At 35.9% G+C, this 27,665-nt stretch overlaps 4 protein-coding genes across 4 annotated transcripts; 2 read left to right on the top strand and 2 right to left on the bottom strand.

Moving 5' to 3' along the window:
* The first annotated feature begins 2,791 nt into the window (after window positions 1–2,791).
* On the top strand, window positions 2,792–5,527 carry LOC110704379. The gene is made up of 7 exons (XM_021882160.1): window positions 2,792–2,961; window positions 3,046–3,209; window positions 3,381–3,660; window positions 4,018–4,184; window positions 4,300–4,471; window positions 5,109–5,269; window positions 5,355–5,527. The coding sequence occupies exons 1-7, from the start codon at window positions 2,792–2,794 to the stop codon at window positions 5,525–5,527; spliced, it is 1,287 nt and encodes a 428-aa protein (XP_021737852.1).
* A 1,192-nt stretch (window positions 5,528–6,719) lies between these two features.
* On the bottom strand, window positions 6,720–7,985 carry LOC110704378. Its single transcript, XM_021882159.1, has 2 exons — window positions 7,644–7,985; window positions 6,720–7,496 (listed from the first exon to the last, which is right to left on the bottom strand). Exons 1-2 carry the CDS (start codon window positions 7,983–7,985, stop codon window positions 6,720–6,722), a joined length of 1,119 nt encoding a protein of 372 aa, XP_021737851.1.
* Window positions 7,986–8,031: 46 nt separating this feature from the next.
* LOC110704377 (uncharacterized mitochondrial protein AtMg00310-like) lies at window positions 8,032–8,628 on the bottom strand. Its single transcript, XM_021882158.1, has one exon. It carries the CDS (start codon window positions 8,626–8,628, stop codon window positions 8,032–8,034), a length of 597 nt encoding a protein of 198 aa, XP_021737850.1.
* A 10,366-nt stretch (window positions 8,629–18,994) lies between these two features.
* On the top strand, window positions 18,995–26,428 carry LOC110704485 (cellulose synthase A catalytic subunit 1 [UDP-forming]). The gene is made up of 14 exons (XM_021882269.1): window positions 18,995–19,078; window positions 20,020–20,215; window positions 20,337–20,515; window positions 21,148–21,268; window positions 21,369–21,561; window positions 21,803–22,069; window positions 22,236–22,581; window positions 22,894–23,031; window positions 23,116–23,241; window positions 23,505–23,717; window positions 23,812–24,076; window positions 24,220–24,416; window positions 24,917–25,267; window positions 25,412–26,428. Exons 1-14 carry the CDS (start codon window positions 18,995–18,997, stop codon window positions 25,997–25,999), a joined length of 3,264 nt encoding a protein of 1,087 aa, XP_021737961.1. The 3' UTR covers window positions 26,000–26,428.
* The last annotated feature ends 1,237 nt before the right edge of the window (window positions 26,429–27,665 follow it).

The following is a 27,665-nucleotide window of genomic DNA, read 5'->3' as shown; positions in this document are numbered from 1 at the left end:
ATCACATTTCTTTGTCGATGTTAATCTTGATGTAGATGTAAGGGAGAGGCGATTCCATGTATTGAAAGATACTTGGGGAGTCCCTAAATTCCTTTTGATTTCCACATTCAGTGATGCGGATTATGGTTTTTTGGTCGATGATTGCTGTGTATTTGGTGCTGAGGTTCTTGTCATAAACAACCATTTTAAGATATCTACTATGTCCATTGTGCAAGAAAATTGTGCCCGAAGCTATACCTGGAGAATTGAGAATTTCTCGACTTTGAATGAGGAATTGTATTCTCCTTTATATTGCTTTGATGGATGGTCATGGTATGTTGTATGTTGTATGTATATACTTCCTCCGTTTCTTAATAGATGACACGGTTTGACTTTTGCACTATTTACAAACAACACTTTGATTAGCTTTTGTGATTTGTAACTACGATAAAACATAATCACGTGGGATCTTGTTTGAATCGTCTTAATGTTTATTTTATTAATATCCACTTTTTATAATTTTACAATGTTTATAATGGAAGATATAACTCGTATAAATTCTGCGTTGACAAACGTGATAAAAAAAACGTGTCATCTATTAAGGAATGGAGGAAGTATATATATATATATAAAAAGCTTAGCTTTTGATCTGCCTCATAGATCTATTGTTTCCCCTTACACATTTTAGACAATATCAAGCTTGAAAATTTTGCGATAAAAGGTATTATATGTGAGACATAAAATTTACAAAAAATCATACTTTCAATTTAGTGTAGTTCCGCAATATATATATGTTGCTATGAGTACTTTTAATTCAGTAAATCTCCGTTACTCACTGTGAGAAACGTTTTTGTTTCTCACAGTGACAGTTTCGTAAATAAAATATACCGCCGTGACTAAAGTAGTACAATTTTATCATCCATTTTGTAAATATTTACAAATTTGTCACTGTGAAAACAAAAACGTTTCTCACATTGAGTAATGGGAGCGTCATCCTTTTAATTATTGTAATATAATGTCAACAAAAAATGCTAATAAGAAGTTTGACAACACCAAAATACGTTTTTAAAAAAAATCAGAAACATGTCATTCTAATTAAAGCTAACTTGGTTGATTTACTCCTGCCATACTGTAACTCTGTATTTTTCTCTTATGCATCTTTTCTGTACTGCTTTTAGGCAATTGTTTTTGTATGCAAGAGGACATAAGAAGGAGAAGGGGAAAAGCCTCTCATTGTATCTGCGACTAGACAATACCTCTAGGCTAACTCAAGGTAACAAACTGTTTGTTACAGATTTTCTTTGCTTGAAGAATCAACGCCAAGGAAAAGAACACAAAGTATCTGGTAAGATCAACTTACAAATTATAAAGGATAAAGATGATTATATCATGATTATCGTTATTAGTTATTTTAGAATATGTAAATTCCTTGATTTACTCCTTAACTTGATAGTCAAAGTATATCCCTTATAATTAGCTAACGTACCTAGCCATATATCGTATCTAGTCATAGTTTGATATGTTCAACGTTTTAATCTTAATCTTGTACTATATTTATTAATATAATTAAGCTTTCCATCACACTCTTTCTCACGACTCTATCACAAATAAATAAATTTCTTGTTAAAATTATAGCTAGTGTCTGAAATACATACATAATAATTTAGTTTACAAATATTTTTCAGGCAAGTCCTGGTCCACTGCAAGTGCTGACAGTTGGGGTTACGAAGACTTTATTTCTCTCAATGATCTACATGATTCTTCGAAGGGCTACTTAGTAGACGATACTATGATCATTCTTCATTGTATTCAGAAGATGATTTTGCTGAAAGATGTGGAGTCTGTGAAGCAGGAGTTTTTCAAGATTTTGTAGTTTCAAGATTTGGTTGTGCAAGAGTACAAGATTTAGTAGTGCAATTTTACAATTTAAGAAACTGATGTGTCTTGTTATGTTTTTAGTATGTTCCAAGCATGTATTCTATGGAACTTGACATGTCTTTTAATTGTTTTTGAATTTGTAGTCTACTCGTCTTATGAGGCAGATTCAACATTATTTGTTTTATTATTATTATTATTATTATTATTATTATTATTATTATTATTATTATTATTATTATTATTATTATTATTATTATTATTATTATTATTATTATTATTATTATTATTATTAATGGCAATCAGAGATAGTTAGGCACTGTTGTTGAGGGGATTATTCCGGTTGGATGAGGCCTAAGGGAGTGAGGGGAAGTGAGGAGTGCTTGAAGTGAAAAGATGCGGCTAGTCGGCTAGGGTTTTAGTTTTTACAAATGAAAGTATGAACTGTTTTGGAGTTGTTTTGCTAAACGATAATATCAATTACCATAGAAAAAAAAAAAGTTTACCAGGTTTAATTTTAGTTTTGGTCCGGACTTGATTTTCCAGTTCTGGGCTAACTGATGGTAGCAAACTGTATGTTTAATAATTTCTTTACTTAAAGAACCAACGCGGAGAAGAAGATCACTACAAACTCGGTAAGATCACTTTTAGATTAATAGGAACTTGTAATGGTTTATGAAAATATGTCCGGAAATTGCAATCGAGTAAGAAGTTATGGATGTCGGTCATGAGTAGCTTTAGTGAAACTGAGGCTATTTGAAAAATCATAGTATTAGCTTTCTTTGGTGCATGGAAAACAGGGCCTTGAATACATATAAGCACCAATCATTGTACATAGGCCTGGGATGCTCTTGGAGTAGAGGTGATCATTGGCCGGGCCAGGTTGAGGCTAAAAAATGTAGACACTTGTTCAGAGTATTAGCTTAGTGCCTGTAAAATGATGTACTTATGCTCTTTTGCAGAAGTTGTGAGATTACTGTCAGAAAAAGCGCCAGCACATTGCATTCTAAAAATTGATTCATTCTCTGAACTTCAAGATGCGTATGTGTCTAGAAAGAACAAAGACTATCTTGAATCAACAGAATTTAGCGTGGGGGGTTTTACATGGTGAGTGATACATCTCAATAATTGTCCTTTGTAATTTTTATAAGATATGTTTGAATGTTTCTAGTTAATGTTCGTTTGACTCAGGATGTTATCTGTGTGTCCCAAACGGAACGAGCCAGAACAAGGAGATGAACATCTCTCAGTTTATGTGACATTGGTTGATAAACTCGAACCTGGTAGCCTTGTCGATGTGGTGCTTCGATTTTTTGTTCATGATCACCTAAGGGATGCCTATCTCTCTGTCTTAGGTTTGGACTCTCTCATTTTATATAGTTTAATTGTCACATTCTTTCTAAAGTAAGCCAATTCAATGTATATATTTTGAGTCCTGGAAAATATCTTAGAAATCAAGGAGTCTACCCCTTAGTACTTGTATCTTAGTGTGCTGCTTAATAAGTTGCATTGTTAACTTGATGTAGATGTAAGAGAGAGGCGATTCCATGCTTTGAAAGATAAATGGGGAGTTCCCAAATTTGTTCCAATTTCCACATTCAATGATGCGGATTATGGATTTTTGGTTGATGATTGCTGTGTATTTGGTGCCGAGGTTCTTGTCATAAACAACCAGCAGGTTAAGATATCTACTATGTCGATTGTTGAAGAGAAATCGGTCAAGAGCTATACTTGGAGAATTGAGAGCTTCCAATCATTGAGTAAACGGTTAAGTTCTCCAAGATTTTGTTTTAATGGATGGTCATGGTATGTATTCTCTTTAATATCTTCATTTTAAACAACCTTGCAAATAAGAATGCAATGCACACGTAGGGTTGCTTTCGATCAATTAATAACTTATTGGATGAATTATAATGATAGACAACATCATTCCAAGACATATACTACATACTCCGTACTAGGAGAGTGAGGGATAGCTCAGTTGGTAAGAGTTTTCCTCCCGATTTCAGGTGATCTTGAGATCAATTCTCATCCCCGCCCTAAGTGGCTCATATGAACCAAAAAAAAAAAAAAAAAACATACTCCGTACTAGTTTCACTGTAGTAGTGTACGTGATTAAAATTGCATACTTTCATTCCTCACCTTTGTACTATATATATCCAGGAAATTGGTTTTACATCCAAGAGGGCAGTCTAATGCAAAGGGAAAACACCTATCATTATTTCTGCGGCTAGACAATAATTCTGGTCTAACTCATGGTAACAAACTGTATGTTGAATATTTTCTTTACTTAAAGAATCAACGCAAAGAAGAAGACCACTACAGACTTGGTAAGATAACTTTTACTGGTTGCTTTACCTAAAGATATAACATCTATTTTCCGGTTTAAGGTGTTGGTTTAACTTTTACTCAATGTGCTCCGGAATGCATTTCATTATATTGCAGGTCGTAACTGGTATTCTGCAAGCTCAGACAGTTGGGGCTTCTCAACCTTTCTTTCTCTCTGTGACCTACATGATAATTCGAAAAGCTACCAAGTAGACGATACCATAATCACTGAAGTTCATATTCAGAAGATGATTTTGCTGAAAGATAATATGGCTTCTGTCAAACAGGAGTAAGGAGCGTTAAAGACGTCCAATGAAGTACAGTTCTGGCATGGAATTTCTTTGTTCTTAAATTCTATGAGAAAAGGTTTAATAGTGCAATGTGCAAAGCAATTGATGCATCTTGTTATGGTAGCATTTAGTGTGTTCCAAGCAACTTAATGTATGTCTTTAGATTGTTATTTTGAATCCTTAGTAGTCTTCTTGTGCTACGAGGCAGCAGTTTCGACACTCCTGGGTATCTTTTTTTTCGTAAATTATTTGGCAAATTGACAATTAAAGTACAATTTTGGTATGTGATCATTTCTGAAATTCATATTGCGTGACTAATCATATAAGCATAGCACCAGAAAAATGTAACAGTATATGTCAAAAGCAATACGCCATCAGTCCAAAGCTCTCATCCATTCCTAATACGTAGTAACTTATATACTCCATTACAACATAATAGTATAAAATTAAGTCAAAATTGGTATGTGCATAGTTCAACTATTAAACTGATGCTCTAATTCTTTTGAACTGTGTCATGAATTTATTGTTTCCTCTTACTCATTTCAGACAACATTGCGCATGAAAATACTTCTTACTACTTACATAGAAGTTTATTTACGACACATAAGAATTGTTGTTTTTTTGTACTATTTTTAGGAAATTGAACTTATATGCAAGAGGAAACAAAGAGGAGAAGGGGAAAAGCCTCTCATTGTATCTGCACCTAGACACTAAGCTAACTCATGGTAACAAACTGTATGTTAAATTTATTCTTTACTTGAAGAATCAATGCGATGGAAAAGATCACCAAAAGTTTGGTAAGATCAATTTACGAGTTTTCTGTTAAACTTGTAGTTAAGTGTCCTCTAAATACATAATTTAGTTTCCTTAATTATATTACAGTTGCTAAATGGCTCACTGCAAGTAATGAAGCTTGGGGCTACCATGCCTTTTTTTCTCTTGAAAGTCCACATGATTCTTCAAATGGCTACCTATTAGGCGACACTATAATCGTTGAAGTTTGTATTAAGAAGATGTTCATGCTGAAAGACATGGATTCATTAAAGGAAGAGTAAGACACGTCATGGCCGGATGTCCAATAACAAGCAATTCTGTGATTTCCTTGTCTGAATACTATGAGAAAGGCTTAATAGTTAATAGTTCAATGTGCAAAAGCAACTGATGTTTCTAGTTATGGTAAGCATTTAAGCATATCATGTACAACATTCCAGGGAACTTGATGTATGACTTTAAATAGTTGTGTCAAATCCTTAGTAGTCTTTTCGACGACTAGGTCGTCAGGGATTACGGATGATTTGATCAATCAGTGTGAGTAGTGTTTAGTAATGTGTAATCTTAGGAGGAAGTAATTTCAAAGAATACTTAAGGTTGAAGTGATTAATTTCTACTAGAAAGAAGTGTATGTTCGAGGGATTAGGAGAAGAAGAGTCGCGTAAATAAACAAGCATAAGAGAAACTTGGCCAAGGTCTGCAAACTCTTTAAAGGTCTTTTATTCGCAACATTTGCGATAAAAGATTTTTAAAAAGTTCCATACTAGCAAACCTATATAATAATTACAGTTTTTTTTTTTTTTTTTCAACAGTTAGGGTCAATATATGGCCAAAATATTTTTTCAATTTGATTGATAAAGAAAATAGAGATGTTAAAATAATTACATAGATAAATTTGGGTTCACTACTCACACAGTCACACTAATTGATATATTGTTGGCCCGCTCATTATTAATCTGCGACGTGCATTATTGGCTTGACCTGCTATTGGCCTTATAAAATATGACCCTCTTTGGTCTGACCCACAATCAACCCGCACCGAATTTGACCCAACCCACCCAATAACCAAGTCTAATCCTACTAACTTCCCAATTTTACGAGTAATTTTTTTTTAGGGACTCCATCATTTATAATATATTTTCTTTAAATAATATATCCTTTGCATTAGTACGAGTACGTTACAGTTTTACAGTAATTTAAGTGCTTTTTTTTTCCCTAACTTTTCACTACAAGTTTCCAAAACTTCAATATTTTAATTTTGTGTTTTTTTGTAGATAACCTCTAGATAACTTCCATTACCCCTCCGAATCGACTAACAAAAAAGAATTTATAATTTTCTTTTTTACTATTTTTTAAAACATAACATAAATCTCGTGCATTAGCACGAGAACACATGATGGATAACCATCCGCCCGATATCCGAATTTTAAAAATTGGATTGAATAACTTTTGAGTGAAATGCATCAAGCAAATTTATTAATCAATGGACAACATGTCCGAGAGTACATAGGGAGCAACCTCATTTGGACAATGATTAATCCAAACTTGTTCTACCCCAAAAGGCAAAAGTCTAGCTAAGTGATGGGCAACAATGTTCCAACCACGTTTTACATGAGACCAAGAAAAGGAATTAAAAGCACCACTCAAGTTTAAAATATCTTCAATCACTCCATCAAGATCTGAGAAGTAAACTGCAGCCTTTGATAAACGATTGACGAGGACTTGGCAATCCGACTCAAGCACAACATCAGCAAACCCATAAGCTTTCGCAAGCTTGACAACCATGGCTAAAGCCTTGGCCTCAGCAATCTCAGGGGGCCATCTCGCTCGCACCCTTCGCACAACATATAATAACACCTCACCCTTGCTATTTCGAGCCACGACCCCAAGACCCACCCAACCCTCCTCCACCAAGCTCGCATCAGAATTTAGCTTCACAAAGCCTGTTCTTGGTGCTATCCATCTATTCAGGTTGCTGCTCTCTTTCTTGCCTGTAACCCCGTAAATCTTCTTGCTATAAGCTCTAAACTCATCCACCAGCCTTCTTATTCTATCAACAAGTATTTTGTTTGGAGTGATCAGTACGTCAAATACCTTTCGATTCCTTTCTGACCATATAATCCACGCTAGATACACTGCCCGTTGGACTAGCTTTGCATCCTTGCTCTTCCATCGCTCCAGCGGGTCATAGAAACTGCCACTTATGTCTCTCAATGAGGCCTCACACCCACTCTCCTCCCACAGCTCCGCACCCTTTCACAATAAAAAAATAGCGTCTGCACTTGTCTCATCTTCATACCCACACCACGGGCAGTCAGCCACCTCAAGTAAGTGTCTTTGCTTGAGTAAGGCTTTCGTTGGTAGTGTGTGATTACATAACCTCCAAAAGAAATGCCGCACTTTTGGGGAAGCTTCCATAATCCAGATTTCCACCCACGCTTGGTGAAAATTATCAAAATTATAGCCCTTCCCCAACATATAGGCTGTTTTTGTTGAATATAAACCATCCTTCGAAAACGCCCAAGTGAGCATATCTTGAGGCACTCTTGAACTCAGCGGGATAGAAAAAATACAATTTTGATCGCGCTCATTAAAAACAGAAGCTAACACCTCCTCCTTCCACTCCATTCGCTGCATATCAATTAAGTCGCACACCTGAGAAAAGCCACGAACTCTAGCACTAGTTATGAAGCACCCTTCTTCATCGGCAACCCATGGATCACTCCAAATATTGACCTTCATACCGTCACCAACATGCCATATTATACCCTCCTTAACTAAGGATTTATTACTCCAAACTCTCCCCCAAGAATAACTTCCTCCAAATCCCAAATAGGAGTCCAAGAATGACGATTTTTGGGTAGTACTTTGCTTTCATAACTCTACTCAAAAGTGACTCTTCTTTGTGAATCAACCGCCATGCTTGCTTCCCTAATAGAGCATCATTGAAAATCTCAAGATCTTTGAATCCCATACCCCCTAAACACTTAGGAGCACACATAGTGTCCCGGGATTTCCAATGAATCTTTCGTTGAAGTTCTTTCTGTCCCCAAAAGAAACGAGCCACAAGCGATCTAATATTTTGGATCACAGAAATCGAGAATTTATAAACCCCCGTAAGATACGTCGGAATGGCTTGAATAACAGACTTGAGGAGAACCTCTTTCCCAGTCCTAGAAAGCAACTTTTCCTTCCACCCCTGCAACTTTTTCCAAATACGATCAGTGAGAGCAATGAAAATAGCCTTTTTTGACCTCCCTGCAACAGTTGGAATCCCTAAGTACTTTTCGTACCTATCCACTTGTCTCATGTTCAACACACCCATTAGAACCCCCCTTCTGCTCAATGCTAACACCCTTGCTAAAGGAAACCTCTGATTTTTCATAATTTATTTTCTACCCTGATGCTACTTCATATTTGTTGAGAATATCAACTATAACTTCGCACTCTCGCCGGTTGGCTCTAGCAAATAGCAGACTATCGTCTGCGCACAAAAGATGAGAAATGACAGGCCCACTTATACTAGCTCGTGCTCCATGAATTTCCTTCTCTATAAATTTCTTATTAAGCATGTGAGAAAAAGCATCCGCTACTAGAATGAAAAGATAGGGGGATAGAGGATCCCCCTGCCGTAATCCCCGAGAAGGGGTCACCGAACCACATACTCTTCCATAGTTCCATTCACAATAAAAAAGTACGACACAGTCATCACACATTCCCTGATCAAATTCACCCACCTACCATCAAACCCCATCGTAAGAAGAAGTTTTCGCAAAAATCCCCACTCAACTCGATCATAAGCTTTACTCATGTCAAGTTTCAAAGAAATAGTACCCCTTCTACTCCGGCTCCTCTGTTTCATAGTATGAAAAATTTCCAGGGCAATAAGAGCATTATCAGTGATTAATCTCCTCGGCACAAAATTTCCAGGGCAATAAGAGCATTTCCAAGGTAAAATATGCTTCAATCTCAACACAATGGCCTTGGACACCAGCTTATACAAAACATTGCACAAGCTAATAGGCCTAAATTCTGTCATCAGAGTAGGAGAATTCACTTTCGGGATCAGTGAAATATTGGTATTATTTACAGAGCTCGGAGAAATCAAACCATGTAAAATACTACTCACATAAGAAAAAACATCATCTCCTACTATGTGCCAAAATTTCTGATAAAAAATGGCATGCATACCGTCCGGGCCCGGAGCCTTGCAAGGGTGCATTTGCTGAAGCGCTGAGAAAATTTCGTCTTTAGTATAAGGGCGGAGCAGCTCCCTATTATTTGTCTTTGAGATTACAGACTTCAAGTTTTGTAGCACTTCATGAATATCTAACTCCTCGGGTTTCGAAGAAGTAAAAAGAGTTGAGTAGTACTAGGAAACTATTTTCTCAAGATCTTTCTCATCCACCTTCCATTCACCTTCTGCATCAAATAACCCTTTTATTCTATTTTTCTTTTTTCTTTGTGAAGCCTTGTGATGGAAGTTAAAGTGTTACGATCACCATCCCTCACTTCTAGCACGCGGGAGCGCAAGTACCAATATGCTTCATGCTTCGAATGGAGGTCGTCTAGAGTCTTTTCCAATTCTGTGCATCTGACACAAGTGTCGTGGGTGATAGGTTGCTGCTAAACCTCATGAAGACTAGCCTTAGCTTTCTCAATTTTTTGCCTGAGATCATCAAACTTCTTCTTGCTCCATACCATCAAATCCCTCCCCATCATCCTCAACTTTCCCACCATATCAAAAGAACTTGCTACTACCCAAGACTTCCTAATTACCTCCTCGCAAGACCCATCAAGTAACCAGGCCGTTTCGAACTTAAACTTCTTTTGCTACTAGCTCTTCTTCTTTGGTTCTGGCTGCAAACGAACCACTATAGGGGAGTAGTCTGAAGTGTACCTCAACAAATGCCTCAACATGAGCTTGAGGATACAAGTGTACCCAAGACGGAGAAGCTAAAAATCTGTCCAGCTGTTCTCTTACTCGGGTTTCAACATTATTCCCCTTCTCCCACGTCCACCATCTACCCTCAAAACCCAAGTCACGAAGCTCACAAACATCCAGAGTTTCTCGAAACTTAGCTATCTCCCCCCTTTCACGATCCACACCTCCCTCCTTCTCTTCATAAGAAAGCAACTCGTTAAAATCACCACCAAAAATAATCGACCCTGTTGGAGCTTCTCCGCATAGGTGCTCGATCAAACTCCAAGTCCGATATTTATTTCCCGCATCCGGCCACCCATATAATCCAACAAATCTCCACACTACAACATCTTTCTTCACATCCCCGCAAATATGGTTTTGGGAAAAAGAAACTAACGTGAAATCAACAGTATTCTGACTCCAAAACACACACAAACCCCCAGATTTACCTCGGCTTACCACCCCGAAAGCATTGGAGTAACCAATTCTATCTTTGATCTTTTCCACCGTAACCTTACTGATCATAGTTTCCGAGACAAAAACTAGATCAGGGGCAATCAAATTGCTCCATTTACGGAGCCTACGAACTGTCTCGGGGTTGCCCAACCCCCGACAGTTCCAGCATAATAAACTCATGATGATTGACGGGGTTGGTCTCCACCAACTTCCGTCATTACAGATTGCGCCACTAGAGCACGAAGTTTAGTCTTACTCCTCTTTCTCTCCATCCACCTCCTTTAACTCATAGACCTTCCCACTTCTCTTCTTCCCCTCCAGCCTCCCCCCTACACCATCATCATCCATATCCATACTCTGTGGCAGCGATCTCTCTTGCCTCTTCCAAGTCTTCCTAACCCCCTTCACTAATTGCGAGCCAAAAGTAAAATTCGGAGCAGTAGCTTGCACACCTTCCACTTCCCCTATTTCACTACCCTTCCCAACGTCAGGTTTGTCTATGGGACCACTAGTAGTCCCCATAACAATAGCAAGTTCAGATTGGTTGCCCTGCTCTTCCAATCCTTGCTCATCCTCTGTTCTTTTTTCGTCTCCTTCAACCTCCTTCTCTTTCAAACAAACTACATGATCCCCCTCCTCTCACTGCAACTTTTCTACAATTCTACTCACATCATCCTTCTCTCTTGTAACAAAAAGTTGCTTCCTCGATGAAGTGATCAACACCACTTCCTCCACCTCCTTAGAATAGCCTCTTCTTGGTGATGCTCGTAGAAACAAGCCCCACCCCATCTTCTTTTGCTTATCTTCTTCCGGCACCGTATCACAATCTTTCTCCGAATGCCCCATCACACCACAAGCAAAGCAGAAATACGGAAGACGCTCATATTTGAACTCAATCTTGATTTTATTTCCAGCTTTATCTTTCATCCATTGATACCGTCGAATCGGTTTTCGAATATCCACCATAATTCTCACGCGACGATATATGTCAAGTCCCAAAACGTCACTCTCCAACTCCATAAATTCCCCCATATTCACAGTTAGGGCTTTAATATCATCATCAGATCTGCAATTGAATGGTAATTTGCAAACCCTAATCCAGAAAGGGGAAAAATCGAGACAAACATTCTCAGGCTATTCATCTCCCGCAACTTCTTTTAGTACTAACAGATTATTCTCCCAACACCATGCACTACAAGAAAACAGCTTGATTCCGACGAAAAAAATCCGTAGGAAACATCGGAAATTCCGTCGGAAAATGGTCTTCCGTCGGAATCAGTCTGTCGCAAAACCCTTTGTAGGAAATTCGACCTTTTCGGACGGAAGGCTAGTTTCCGACGGATTTATTTCTGTTCGCGTTTTTTTTTTACTTTAATTGAAATTCCGTCGCAATTTTCCGACGGAAATTTTTGTCGGACTTGGAGAGGTTTCCGACGAAAATTTTCGTCGGAAAATGCTAAAAAAAAAAATTAAAAAAAACCCACCTCACCCTAACCCACCAGACACACCACCGTAACCCACCAAACCTAACCCACCAGACCCACCACCGTAACCCTTAACCCACCTAACTCTAACCCACAAGAAACCACCAACCGTAAGCCTAATCGAAAATTAAACCAAATCCACCAACCACCACGGACGACACCACCCACACCAGCCCCTATCCCACCCTCACACACCACCACCGACACCACCACACCAAAATTTTACCCCAAAAAATCGAAAATTAACCCCAAAAAAACATAAATTTGGCCAAAAATACGAAAATTAACACAACAAAATCAAAAAGTACCACAAATTCATATCAAAATCAGTAGATCTACATATTTAATTGGAATTTCATAAAACAATTATAAAAAAAACGATAATTAAACAACAAAAATTAAAGGAAATACAATTATCTAATCAAATTTATAATTAACATTACAATTACATAAAAAATTTACTAGATCTACAATCTAACCTAAATTAAAACAAGATCTACAAAACAAAAACCTTGAGAGTGGGTGACGGTGGTTGTTACACCGTTATTGTTGGTGTTGATGTTGGTTGTCGGTCGTTGTGGTTGTCAACGATGGTTGTGGTTGTTGTTGTTGACGGTAGTTGTGGTTGTCAACGATGGTTGTGGTTGTTGTTGTTGACGGTGGTTGTCAGTCGTTGTTGTTGTTGTTGTTGTCAATGAAAATTGGTGGTTGGTGATGGCGGACAGAGAAGATAAGAAAGAAGGTAAAGAAAATAGAGGAAAGAAGGAGAAGAAAGAGGCGGACAGAAGAGAAGAAAATAGAGGAAGAGAGGAAAGAAGGAGGGGCGCAGGAGAGAGAAAGAGAAGAGAGGAGGGGCACAGGAGAGGAAAGAAGGGCAGGAGAGAGAAAGGAGGGAAAAAAGAAAAGGGGCGCAGGAGAGAGAAAAGGGTTAGGGTTTGTTAAACAAATTTCATTTTTTTTTCTTTTTTTTTTTAAGTTATATTCCGACGGAATTTGACCTTTTCCGACGGAATATTCCGTCAGAAAGTACAAATATTCCAACGAAATATAAATTCGTCGTAGTATATGGGTTTTCCGACGGAATATTCTGTTGGAAATTTTTATTCCGACGGAATATTCCGTCGGAAAGCCCATATATTCCGACGGATTTATACTCTGTCGGAATTTTCCTACGGAATAAAAATCCGTCGGAATTTCTGATTTTTCCGACGGAAATACGTGACAGTCGGAAACCGTCTGTCAGAAATCGGCCTATTTCTAGTTGTGATGGTCGCCCCTTCAAAACCTTTTCTTTGTCCTTCAAGTGAAAGAATTGAAAAGCGCAAAGATTAGGGCCAATTACACGAATCAACATACCGTTCGCCAGAGCCCAAACTCTGGTCATAGTCCTCTTAAACGCCTCAACGGGTCGATTAGTCAAGAGTTTTCTAACCAGCATCAACTCCAATTGTTCATGGGAATCTGAGTCTTTCGATCCTCCTAAATCCACCAGGTCATTCTCATCTTCTTCCAGATTCAAAGCAGAGTAGTTTTCTACGAGATCGTCAGTCATAGCCGGAGAGCCACCGTCAAGAACGGAGTTCGAATTTCGAAGGAGCAAACCCTTTCTTTCGAGGGAGTTTTTTAGGAACTTTTCTTTCACTTTAAAATAAATTACTTTTAATTGGATTGAATATCTAGTGTTTTTTAGATATCCAAAAATTTTATTAATTGTTTTTTTTTAATAATATTTTAATTATAATAAATGAACAACTTTAACTAAGGAATAAGGAAGTCAAAAGACTCTACACCACCTTATTAATACAGAGTATATGAATCCCGCCATTAACACCCACATTTGAACAAAACTAAAGAAACCACCATCACATCACCTCACTCACTCAACAAAAGATCAAAGATGTTACCTGAACCAATCTAGTGCATCGCCTCCGACGACGACAACGATAAAAATAATTCAAAAACTCCAGTTTCCAAACCACTAAACCTCCTTGAGGTTGTCTATATTGACGATACACCTACTCCTCCGACAAAACTCCATAAATCATCATCTTCTACACATTCTTTTGTTCCCGAAACCTCACTTTCCAAACTTACTGATCCTCCTGTTCTTGTTAATGTCTCAAATTCATCAGGTCACAATTTTTACCATCTTTATATTTTATTTTCTGATTTCTATTAATTTTTATTGTTTTCTTTGATTTAGGGTTGTTTTTATTTTTTTTTTATTGAATTTACTTTCATTTTCATATGTTGCTTTCATTTGATTGCCCTCTTGCAATTTATGCAATTATACCTCTAATTGGATGTCATTTAAATTGACTCTGACATTTGTTGTTGTTGTAATGTTGTTCTTGTTGATTAGTTTTTAAAGTCAAAATTGAAAGGTAAAGACTACAAGCATACGTTTTCTCCAGTTGCAAAATTTGCTACTGTAAGAATCCTCATAGGTCTTGCAACAATCCAGAATTGAAAATTGCACCAACTTGATATCGACAACGCCTTCTTACATGGGTTCCTTGATGAAGAAATATATTTGAATCCTCCTCAAGGTTATACAAAGGTTCCTAATGGGAAAGTGTGCAAGCTTAAGAAGAGCTTATATGGGCTTAAGCAAGCCTCGAGACAATGGAATAAGGAACTTACAAAGTTTCTTAAGGAAAGAGACTTTTCTCAGTCTACTCGAGATTACAGCATGTTCACAAGGGTGAAATCTGGAAAGCAGACTATTGTCTTGGTGTATGTTGATGACTTGCTCATCACAGGTGATGATGAAGAGTATATTAGTAATCTGAAGACACAGCTGAATGATGAGTTACCACAAAGATATCTACTATGTCGATTGTGGAAGCGGAGTTTGTCAAGAGCTATACCTGAAGAATTGAAAATTTCTCATTGTCGAGTGATCCGTTATCTTCTCCTGTGTTCTGTTTGAATGGATATGATGGTCATGGTATGTATTTATCATTTCCATTTACTCATGCATACTAATAAAAGTTTAACCACGAGTGTGGTGTTTTTATTAACAGAAATCGATTTTGATGGATTGTAAATTTGTAATATAAAATCAAATATAGACGACTTCAACTTAACATAACCTTTTGGCTAAGTTGGTCCTATAAACATGATATTAAGAGGTAGCGTGACAAGAAGGTTGTTCAAATCTCACTTTATGAAAAAAAAATTTGTAGAAAAGACCATTGCAAGAATTACTAGTTTAGCTTAATTACCATAGAACAGGAAATTTTCACTCTAAAATTGTAAACTTCTGATTCATGCATCTTCCCTGTACTTTTACCAGGAAACTGGCTGTATGCAAGAAAGGGAACCGCAACGTGAATGGAGAATACCTCATTGTTTCTGCAGTTAGACAATATCACTGAGCTAACTCATGGTAACAAACTGTATGTTGAATATTTTCTTAACTTGGAAAACCAACGCGAAGGAGAAAATCACAAAAAACTCTGTAAGATCATTATACTGTGAGAAAATACAATGTCTAATTTTAGTTACAGTCCTCAATTTGAAATACTTAATTTAGTCTCCTTATTTGATCTTGCAGGTTATAACTGGTTTTCTGCAAGTGATGATAGTTGGGGGTACCCAGCCTTTCTTCTCTCAGTGATCTACATGATTCGCCGAAGGGTTACTTGGTAGATGATGCTATGATCGTTGAAGTTTGTATTGAGAAGATGTTTATGCTGAAGGACATAGAGTCTGCCAAGAAGGAGCAGCAGTATTAGCAATGGACGTCGTCCAACATTTTTAGTATGTTCAATGTGCGAAGCAACTGATGCGACTTGTTATGGCAGCATTTTAGCATGTTCAAAGCATATCATATATATTATCATGTACTACATTTCAGTAAACTTGAAGTATGTGACTTTCAGTTGTAGTTTCAAATTCTTAGTAGTCTACTGTCTACACGTACTATGAGGCAGTTTCAACGTTTTTCAGTCTTTTTTTTGGCAAATTGACTTCCAATGTTGGTTTATGATTTTTGAAATTCATATTGTGAGGCTAATTTATATAGGAGTACTATTAGAAAATAAAAACAATACACAATTGTGAAGGGACACCAAAAGCAATACGTACTCTATTAATAGTTAGTTCAGTTATTTTTTTGAGGAATAAAAATATGTTAAGCTCACTAAAAATGAGTTCTCAACTTCTAATCAATAAATTTTAGAAAATTTAAAGAGCAAATACAATATTAAATGAGTAAAAATAATTTAAATTTAACCAAAATATTTTAAAATTTAGTAAACCAAAATATTTTAAAATTTAGTAAAAATAATTTAAATTTTAAACTTATGAAATACCAAGTGAATGGAACAATGGTCAAACTCTCCTAAAACTACTGTAAATATGTAATCTTTAGATGTTTGACTTGAAAAGTTGTAGGTTTTGAGACTTTGTGTTTTTTGAATGTCTCCATTTTGTCCTCCTCTTCCAAATGAACTAGAGAGAGCTTTAAGCCTTTAATTATAAAGTGATCCACCCCGATATGATGTGCATTGAACTTCAAAGTTGGGTTTAAGAATCATGACCCATTTGTCATAGCTTAACCCATCATATTGTGTTTTGACCATCAAAATACACATGTTTGATTTTAATAATTAAAATGGACTAATTTAAAATATTTCACCCAAATTAATTAATTTAAATTAAACATTTAATAAGTAACGAGTAAATAATTTGACTATTGAACCGTACAACATCCAATGTGGCACAAAGACAAATTTTCCATGCCTACAGTGACGTAAGTGAGACGTTTAAGTTTCATCCAATCAAGCGAGCTTGGTTGAAGAGATAGTGTGTACCTCAGTCCTCAACTTCCGAATCTCAACATCTACTTGTGGTTAGTACGGAGTAGTAGACTAGTAGGATATTCTCTTACATCCCCCTATTCTCGTAATCTCAAGTGTTATGTGTGACGTTTAATAAATTATACTAAATTTTGTTTATCTAATCTGAACTTTTCTGATCTAATCTGATTTTCATAATTAACTACACTTTGCCCTTCTTATTTAATTTGTACGCTAATCTTTAAGGTAAGAAACTATCAATGAGATGCCACTTACAAGCAACTCATACAAACTAAATATGTATTATGTAGTTTTCATAATTTTTTAATTATTGAATTAATGATATACTTCATATAAGAATAACTAAACACTGATTAAAAAAAAATTATGAATATGTTTTTAAAAATATTGAACATTAAAAAAAAAATAAAAAAATAAACTGAACATAACCTTTTTAAAAAAATGAAGAACAGGTTTTATTTATGTGAAAAAAAAAAAAAAAAAAAAAAAAAAAAAAAAAAAAGGAAAGTAAAAGAGTGTTGTAGTGATGCTCCCATTTTGACATACGCTACTTACTACGTTAGCGTCAGTTGGAAGTATCTATCCAACCCAACTACTTAAATTAGTCATTGCAGACGAAATTACCCTCACTGGAAACAGCTATTTGACAGCGACATCCGAGTTTTCAAAGATAAAACATTTAACTTTTACAAGGGCAATATTGTAAATTAAGATAGATCTTAAGTAGCCAAAAAATGTTCGAGTCCACCAAACAAGCGAGTTCCACCGACAGGGCATTTTTGTCTTTTGGGCTTTCATATTACTAGACTCTACCGACACTACATTTTCACAAGTACAGACTGTCTCCAACATTTTTTTATTTTCCATAAACATGGAAAATACAAGTATCACAAATTGCATTCATTTTATTATCCTTTTTAATAGGAGTATCACATTTACATTCTCATGTCTAAATAAATTACGGACAACTTTCCTAAAAATATAAATAAAATTAATTATGGACTATTCGTTTCTACATAGTAAAAGTTTTACTAGTTTTGTTTCATACAAAGTAATATTTTGAACACTAGGTTTTACATAAAATTTAGGACAATTATGTGGTGATGATCGATATTGATATTTTATAATATAAAGTATAGTTAGTGTGAATTTATTTAATTGTTAGTAAAATACATATATATAATTAAAAAAAATTAGAGTTTGTCGGAGAGAAAAATAATTATAATGGTGAATCCTTGTCAAATAGAAATTGTTGTAATTATTATAAAAAAAACGTAAATGAAAAATGTTGCGCTATTTATGTAATGAATGGAATACATATTTAGATGTTGATCAATTTACAAAAATCAATACACGTAAAACTAAAACAAAAGCAATATTACTTTTTGGATTTTAAAAAACTCAGAGTTAGCAATTCTAGCTTATTAAATTAAAATGATGTTCAATTTTGTGAAGTGTAACATTGTAATGTTATTGTAGATGCAACAACCTTACTTAGCCGAAGTTTTAAACTAGTGCTTGATATAGGATCGAATCTCGTTATAATATTATTTAATAGTTTATAATATTTGGTAAAATAAATTAATTACTTAGTATTAATTTATTACGGAGCATAACTTAAATTAGTAGATAAAAAAAAAAAAAAAATTACTAGAAGTTGAACTTGTGACCTTTATAAACAAAACTACACCGACAAATACTTGATTTCAATCTTAAAAATCACTCAAGTCAAAATACAATTAAGTAATGATATTGCATTATTACAATTACAATCATAATTGAATTAAGTAATGCATTAGGAGCAGACACATTAAACTAATAAAAGCCCACTTAATAGAGAAAGTGTTGTGTACTTAGAGAGAGTAGGGGAGGAGAGAGAAAATAGAAAGGGAGGCGAAGAAACAGGGGATATCGATATGATTTGATATTACCCTTTTCATTTGCTTGGGTTTTCTTACAAATTGAGCAAATTACCCATTTCAGATCTCCCAAAATACCCCTGAACCACAAAAAATCTGCTTCATTTTGGGTTGATTTTGCTGAAAATTTTGAAGCTTAACAATGGAGGCGACTTCTGGTATGGTGGCTGGATCTTACAATAGAAATGAACTTGTTAGGATTCGGCATGATAGTACTGATAGTGGGGTGAGTTTTCTTAGTCAAAATTTAATCTTGATTTGATTTGTTCAAGATTTTGCATCTTTTTAATTTTTTATTATTATAATTTAGATTTACATTTGTGTTTTATTATAATTATTAGATCTATGATGTGATTGATTGAATCAGTAGTTTGATCTGTTTTGATTATTGAACGTTGTGAATTGTTTATTGGTAATTCAGATTAATTGATGATTGATGTAATAGTGAGTTTATGATGTCTGAAATTGACCGAAATTGAGATTAATTAGTGTTTATGACGAGTGATACAGTAGTAATTTACTGTTCATAGCTCAATTCTGATTATGGGATCAAATGAGCTAGACTTTTGATACTTAAGTTTGAACTTCAATTAAGTGATTTTGGTTGTTTATATTGATAATTCATGAAAGTAATTGGGTAGTTTGAGTGGGATTTGTGTTTTGATCGATTGTTGTGTGTGACTTCGTGCTGCAGCGAGTGATTAGAGTTCTGATGCTTGATTGTTCGGGTTAATTAGATGATTGTTCTGTGTGATTTTGTGCTGCAGCGAGTGATCAGAGTTCTGATGCTTGATTGTTCGGGTTAATTAGATGATAATCTTCTTCATGGGATAGTGGATTATAAATTTCGTTCATGATCATGTCAATAACAATTGGATTAGAAAGTTTGTGTCTTTATCTATGTTGCTTTGTATTACTTAGAATTGATGAGTGTCATGTAAGATGGTGTAGATTGATTCAAAATGTTGTTTGAATCGGAGCAAGATGCATGTTGAAGGATTTATTTGAGATTGTTTCCATTGCAGACGTGTCATTATATTCTATTGTCTAGTCAATTATTTCAATTTCTAGCTGTTGATGTGAGCCTTGTGCATTGTGATCAGCAGTCTTCTTTGTAATTTATAGCCATTTGACGAGTGTCGGTTTTTTATTTTGTGAAAATTGCAGTCCAAACCTTTGAAGAATTTGGATGGCCAAATCTGTCAGATCTGTGGGGATACTGTGGGAGTTACTTCAAATGGTGGTGTCTTTGTTGCTTGCAACGAATGTGCATTTCCAGTTTGTAGGCCTTGTTATGAGTATGAAAGAAAAGATGGAAATCAGTGTTGCCCCCAGTGCAAGACTCGATACAAGAGACAAAAAGGTTTGCTTGTTTTAGCTTATATACTTTATATCTTTTTGACTATCAATAATTCTTCATTTATTTTATTAAATTTTGCCTGTTTAGCACCGGAGAATAATTTTTAACATGAGTTTTGCATCAGGGAGTCCTCGAGTGGAAGGAGATGATGAGGAGGATGATGTTGATGATTTGGAGAATGAATTCAATTATACTAGGGGAACCAACAAGGCTAGAAATGAATGGCAGGGAGAAGATGTAGACCTCTCCTCATCTTCTAGACACGGATCTCAGCCAATTCCTCTCCTTACCAATGGTCAAGTGGTAAGTGACAAATGCAATTTCTCTTCCAGCTCTTTCCTTTTTTAATTGATGGATAATTCTTGTTATATGCGTCTTGTAAATTATGGTTTGGTCTCCCAAATGGTCTGTGTTGCTATACTGTGGTTGGGAAATGAGCTCATATTCAGTCTTCCGTATCAGGGCACCTTGGAAGCTTTAATCTACTGGTCTATGAGAAATTAGTGATTCTTTGCTACAAATTGATTGTGCAGATATTTAGTTTGATAATTGCTATGTGAAATGCAATTACTTATTAGCTATTGTGTATTTTTCAATGTTATTCCGGTAATAATATGGGGTTTCAGTGACTTTTGATGTTTCACTGTCAGGTGATGTGATTTATCTATGTTGATTCTCTTCTTGACTTGGAAGTAGTTTGAACCAAATTTTGAGTTATATATTCTATTTAGTTTGTTACTTGCTTCTGAATATAAATGAGATTGTCCTTTTGGTCACCATCAGCCATAGGACCTTTTTCCATTCATATTGGATGTGCTCGACAATGTACTTATAGGGTATTTCCAGTTTCCACCCTAGTTATCTGCTGGGTGAATTTTGGTTACTGTTTATGGCTGGAAAGCTAGCTGCTTACTTCATTTTTCTTTTTGTCTCAGGTGTCCGGGGAGATCCCGAGTGCCACACCTGACAATCAATCTGTGAGAAGCACATCAGGTCCTATAGGTCCTGAGAAGCGTGGTAACCACTCACTTCCTTATATTGATCCATCCCAACCAGGTAATCTTGGTTAATCATGCTGTTGTATTGGTACGAATGTCAGTAATTTTCATTTTGTATGTTATATTTGATGCTAATGCCATAAATTATGTCGTGGCAGTTCCTGTGAGAATTGTGGACCCTTCAAAGGACTTGAATTCATATGGGCTTGGTAGTGTAGACTGGAAGGAAAGAGTTGAAAGTTGGAAACTCAAGCAGGAGAAAAATATGACTCACATGGGGAATCGATATTCAGAAGGAAAAGGAGGTGGTGACATGGAAGGCTCTGGTTCAAATGGTGAAGAACTCCAGATGTGAGCATCTGTCCTGTGCTTTTCTGCTCTCTTTTTTATTTTTATATTTATTTTTATCTTTTTTGGGGGGCGGGGAGGGGAGGAGGGTGGTTATGAGGTTTGCATTAAAATGTTTTCCTGAGATCCCATTTGCTCTAATTTTACGCTCTACTTACACCAAGTGGTGACAAAGGCTTGGTCCTAGATCATGCTTGTTTTGAGTTGGAACATGGGAAATGAAACCTTATTTTTTCTTTTGCAGGGCTGATGATGTGCGTCAACCAATGAGTCGCATTGTCCCTATCCCTTCATCGCATCTCACTCCTTATCGAGCTGTGATTGTTCTTCGGCTGATCATCTTAGCCTTCTTCTTGCAATATCGTATAACCCATCCTGTGAAGGATGCATATCCTCTGTGGCTCACATCAGTTATCTGTGAGATCTGGTTCGCAATGTCATGGATTTTGGATCAGTTTCCAAAATGGTATCCTATCAATCGTGAGACATACCTTGACAGGCTCGCATTCAGGTCAGTTTGCATTGCTATCTTACTCTCTCCTGTATGTGTTGTTAGTGTCGTCACTTGTGAGCATTTTGAACTATATATGTTTATTGATTTTTGGATTGGCAAATTATTGTTATTTTTGTGGTCATTAGGACAAGACTGATCTTGAAAATTATGCGTACTTTGCTAGGCATGACCGCGAAGGAGAGCCATCACAGTTGGCTCCTATTGATGTGTTTGTCAGTACTGTGGATCCTCTGAAAGAACCGCCTATCATTACAGCTAACACTGTGCTGTCTATTCTAGCAGTGGACTACCCAGTCGACAAAGTTTCTTGCTACGTTTCAGATGATGGGTCTGCTATGCTGACATTTGAAGGTCTTTCTGAGACTGCTGAGTTTGCCAGGAAATGGGTTCCATTCTGTAAGAAGTTCAATATTGAGCCAAGGGCTCCAGAATTTTACTTTCAACAGAAGATCGATTACTTAAAAGACAAAATTCAGCCATCTTTTGTCAAGGAGCGTAGATCAATGAAGGTAACAATCATATATATTTTGTGTTTATTTAAGATATATTTGTGTAGTACTCCGTTGAGGCTCGGCTTGAACTGTTGGGTCAATGGACTTAGTCTAAAAGATACGGCTTTGTAAACCAGCCCATTTAAGGACCAAATGACCTTTTTGAGCAATATTTTTTTAAATTAATAATACTCTATAAAATAATCCTTCTTTCGGCAAGTGGTCCAAGCCTGGGCCCATTTTCCCCTTGCCTGTAAGGTTTTGAAATAGCCTACTGTCCATTACTGTTCAATCTCTGGAGAGTAATGATTGATGCCCTTTTAAATGCAGAGAGAGTATGAAGAATTTAAGGTCCGAATCAACGCCCTTGTTGCAAAAGCACAGAAGGTACCTGAAGAAGGATGGACAATGCAAGATGGAACTGCCTGGCCTGGAAATAACCCCAGGGACCATCCAGGAATGATTCAGGTAAAATCATTATCTTTAGTTACTGTAATTTAATCTCTCGTTATTTTGCCTCCCTTCATGATCTAACAATCCTTGGCTATACAGGTGTTTTTAGGCCACAGTGGAGGCCTTGACATGGATGGAAATGAACTGCCACGTTTAGTTTATGTTTCCCGTGAGAAGAGACCTGGCTTCCAGCATCACAAGAAAGCTGGTGCCATGAATGCTTTGGTTCGTATACGCTTCAATCTTCCCACCTTTTTCTTTTTTTAAATAATGTGCAGTCTTTACTCTTTAGTACTCATGTATTATTTGACACATTCATCACATTTGATGTGGTTTCCTAAACTTCTATTCTGTGATGCCTGATGTCTTAGCTTGCACTTGTGCTTATCATATTTGCTTCATCATTATTTTTGGAAAAGTTATAATTTCTCTATTTTTACTTATTAGCGACTATTTGAGTTAAACTAAAAGTTTACTGGATTCTGCAGATTCGTGTTTCTGCAGTACTGACCAATGGCGCATACCTACTGAATGTCGATTGTGATCACTACTTCAACAACAGCAAATGTCTTAAAGAAGCTATGTGTTTCATGATGGATCCTGCTCTTGGGAAGAAAGTCTGCTATGTGCAATTCCCTCAAAGATTTGATGGCATAGATTTGCATGATCGATATGCTAACAGAAATATAGTATTTTTTGATGTAAGTGTCCATTCTCTAATATTGAAAATATTGTTTTAGACCTGTCTCCTAGTTGTATCAAAGCTTGAATAATTGTTGTCCTTGTATTATGCAGATCAACATGAAAGGGCAGGATGGTATCCAAGGGCCAGTGTATGTGGGTACTGGATGTTGTTTCAACAGACAAGCACTGTATGGGTATGATCCAGTATTAAGTGAAGAGGATTTGGAACCAAATTTCATCATCAAAAACTGTTTTGGATCAAGAAAGAAGGGGAAGAGTGGTAATAAAAAGTACACGGATAAGAAGAGGGGACCCAAAAGAAGTGAATCTTCCATACCAATTTTCAACATGGAAGACATTGAAGAGGGTGTTGAAGGTACAGATGATAAACATTTTTTTTACTCTTTATTGTCTTGTGGCTAAATAGTAAGGGCTAAAGAGTAAAAATTAGTGTTGGGTGGTGCTACTGCCATTGTGGGTCTAAAGAGGTAAATAATTCCTGATTTTTTTGTTGGACAGGCTATGAGGATGAGAAATCTCTGCTCATGTCTCAGAAGAGATTAGAGAAGCGATTTGGTCAGTCACCTGTGTTCATTGCAGCCACCTTCATGGAAATGGGGGGTATCCCTCCTACAACAAATCCTGCAACACTGCTGAAAGAAGCCATCCATGTTATTAGTTGTGGATACGAGGACAAATCAGAATGGGGTAAAGAGGTGAGCAAAGTAGAAACCTTCATTCCAATAGGAAAAAATTTGAAAATTTACGCTTTTCAGGAAATCTGTCTATAACAGCCCCTTGTTTATGCCGATATTTACAAAATTACCCCTTGTCACGGTTTATCCACCTTATTTTATTTTCCTGACTCTTTGATGGTATAAGATATTAAGATCCCGCAAACTGTTTATTTATTAAAAATGAAAAGGTAGTATGTTTTTGAATCCCCAGTCATTTTGTAAGTTCATCTTTGTCATTCACTCATATGGGAATCAATTAAGCCTTTCGATTAAAAAATAAAAGATCGGTTGTTTGTTGACAATTGAACATATGTTTTATCTAGTGAAGCTTGAGGACAAAGAACTATTTTGTTAAATTTGACAAGATTTTTCTACATGATCGATTTCATTATTTGAAAAAGTTTTTTTTTTTTTTTTTTTTTTTTTTGGGTTTAAAATAACTGAGAAGCTTATGTTGCATAATAATGTTTATTATCCAGATTGGGTGGATTTATGGTTCCGTCACAGAAGATATTTTGACTGGATTTAAGATGCATGCTCGTGGCTGGATTTCTATCTACTGCATGCCTCCCAGACCAGCCTTTAAGGGTTCTGCTCCCCTCAATCTTTCTGATCGTTTGAATCAAGTCCTTCGATGGGCTCTGGGGTCTATTGAGATTATGCTTAGCAGGCATTGTCCTGTATGGTACGGTTACAAGGGGAGGTTGAGGTTCTTGGAGAGATTGGCATACATCAACACTGTCGTCTATCCACTGACGTCTATTCCACTTATTGCCTACTGTATTTTGCCAGCTATCTGTCTTTTGACAAATAAATTTATCATTCCCACGGTAAGTATTGTTTTTCGACTTATTGGACTAAATAAATTGGAATTCTGTCAATAATTATACGAAGTAGAACATGTCAAAATGTTTACTTAGTCTTTTGTTTCCAGAAAGGTTGATTCTGAAATAATTTCTTGTGTTTTCTTGCAGCTAAGCAACTTTGCTAGTGTGCTGTTTATCATGCTTTTTATGTCCATTGCTGCTACCGGTATTCTTGAGCTTAGATGGAGTGGAGTTTCCATCGAAGACTGGTGGAGAAACGAGCAGTTCTGGGTTATTGGAGGCACATCAGCCCATCTGTTTGCCGTCTTCCAGGGTTTGCTGAAGGTGCTTGCTGGTATTGATACCAACTTTACCGTTACTTCCAAGGCAGCCGATGAAGATGGTGATTTTGCAGAACTTTACATATTTAAATGGACATCGCTTCTCATTCCTCCCACCACTGTCCTGATCGTGAACTTGGTTGGTGTTGTGGCGGGTGTTTCTTATGCCATCAACAGTGGTTACCAATCATGGGGTCCTCTCTTTGGGAAACTCTTCTTCTCCTTCTGGGTGATTGCCCATTTGTATCCCTTCCTCAAGGGTCTGTTGGGTCGTCAAAACAGGACACCTACCATTGTTATCGTTTGGTCCGTTCTTCTTGCTTCCATCTTCTCCTTGCTCTGGGTTCGGATCAATCCTTTCACCACTGATGCGGAGAAAGCTGCTGCTGGTAATCAATGTGGTATTAATTGCTAGATTGCTTCTAAGTTATAAGGTTCACATAGACAACCGCTTTTTGGTTCAAAATCTCAGCTTTTGTGTAAATACCAAGACATAATGCCGACCTTCGGATTAAAGCACGAAAAGACGTGACAATGTTGTTCATTGTGCTAGTTAAAGGGAAATCAAAGGGACCAAAGTGCATCTTTGTTAAGTAGCTTCACGATGTTTTAGTGTAGCTCTGAGTTGCTTGTATTTTTTGATAGTGACACTTTGGTCTTACAACAGTTACAAATGCATCTGTGAGATTGTGAAAGTGAAATTCATGTCTCAGTTTGTTGTTATTTATGTACGATTAGCTTTAATTTTTTTTAATTATGATTTGTAAAGAAAACATACTTAAAATGTACTATTCTTTTTGAACCATTATTATATAATACGTACATGTATGCACGTATTTGTGCATCAAATGATCGTATATTCTAATATTTGTATTAGTGAAGCAAGTCTTGGATAATCATATTAAAAACAAAACAAACTTTTGTACAATATTATCTTTTGTACCATGATTATTGTAACTCCTATTAAAATTAAAATTACCACAATATAAAATAAAAAATCATACAAAGTACTTTGTATTTGTTATAGATTATGTTACTTATTTTCCAAGAAATTTGTCTTATAAAAACCAGTCATCTATAACCGTAATGACATTATCTTATGACAGGTAAACGTTATCACTTGAAAAAATTTCTTAAAATCAAAATCATAACGTGTTAGGATTGGATTTAAAAAAATAAAATAAAATCAAAACTCAAATAAACTAGTGTGACTGAGCCTTGCCTTTCAAAAAAAAAAAAAAAAAGTGTGACTGAGCCTTTGATGTCTCTTATAAACTCCACCTCCAAATCTGGTAACATGCAAGGCTCTCATATTGTTCCAAACAGAAACGTACTCCACAAATGAATATGGTTTATAGACAAAGAAGAAAGAGTAAAGAGTTTTTTTTTTTACTTTATGTATCATTGTATGTCATTATACACAGTAGTAATACCATACAATGATAGTATGATACATATGTACGCCAAAGTTGTTCTTTGACTTTAGGACTAAAAGAGTACTAAGAATCCTACGGAAAGATATATTGAGAAAATTTATTAAAAAAATTGAGAAATTAACATATTTATTTATTTGAATTTATCTATGCACCAAAACAAAATTTGTTAAATTTATCTCACTTTCATTCCCAACGCCTCTGATGATGTGCGATAACAAATTTAGACCAGTTTCTCTCATTTATACAAAAGTCGATTTATCCCCTTATACAATCGAAAATTTCGAATTTCATATTGCATTACTTAACCTAGATGATATTTAGGAAAAAAAAAATACGTGTATTAGAGTTGGTGAGTGCGCATAACAAAAGCAAATTAATCAAATATAGATCTTCTTCATTATATGTTTAGCAAAAGGCTACACATACAACCAATATATGTAGTCCCCTCATACAATTTGACATGGAAGCTTTTAATTGGTTGTTCAATTAGACCCCAAACTCCATTAACTTTGAAATTTTATTTAAAATTCGAATGAGATTTTTGATTAATTTAATATTTGAAATTCAAACAATTTTTCATTTCCAATGCACATATTTAATTTATGAAGAAAAAAAAAATTGTTCATTTCTTCACCACCATGAACA

The sequence above is a fragment of the Chenopodium quinoa genome, unplaced genomic scaffold, assembly GCF_001683475.1.
Source record: "Chenopodium quinoa cultivar QQ74 unplaced genomic scaffold, ASM168347v1, whole genome shotgun sequence".
Classification (NCBI taxonomy): domain Eukaryota; kingdom Viridiplantae; phylum Streptophyta; class Magnoliopsida; order Caryophyllales; family Amaranthaceae; genus Chenopodium; species Chenopodium quinoa.
The sequence above is the reverse complement of the archived record's forward strand: the minus strand, read 5'-3'. Positions and strand labels throughout refer to the sequence as shown.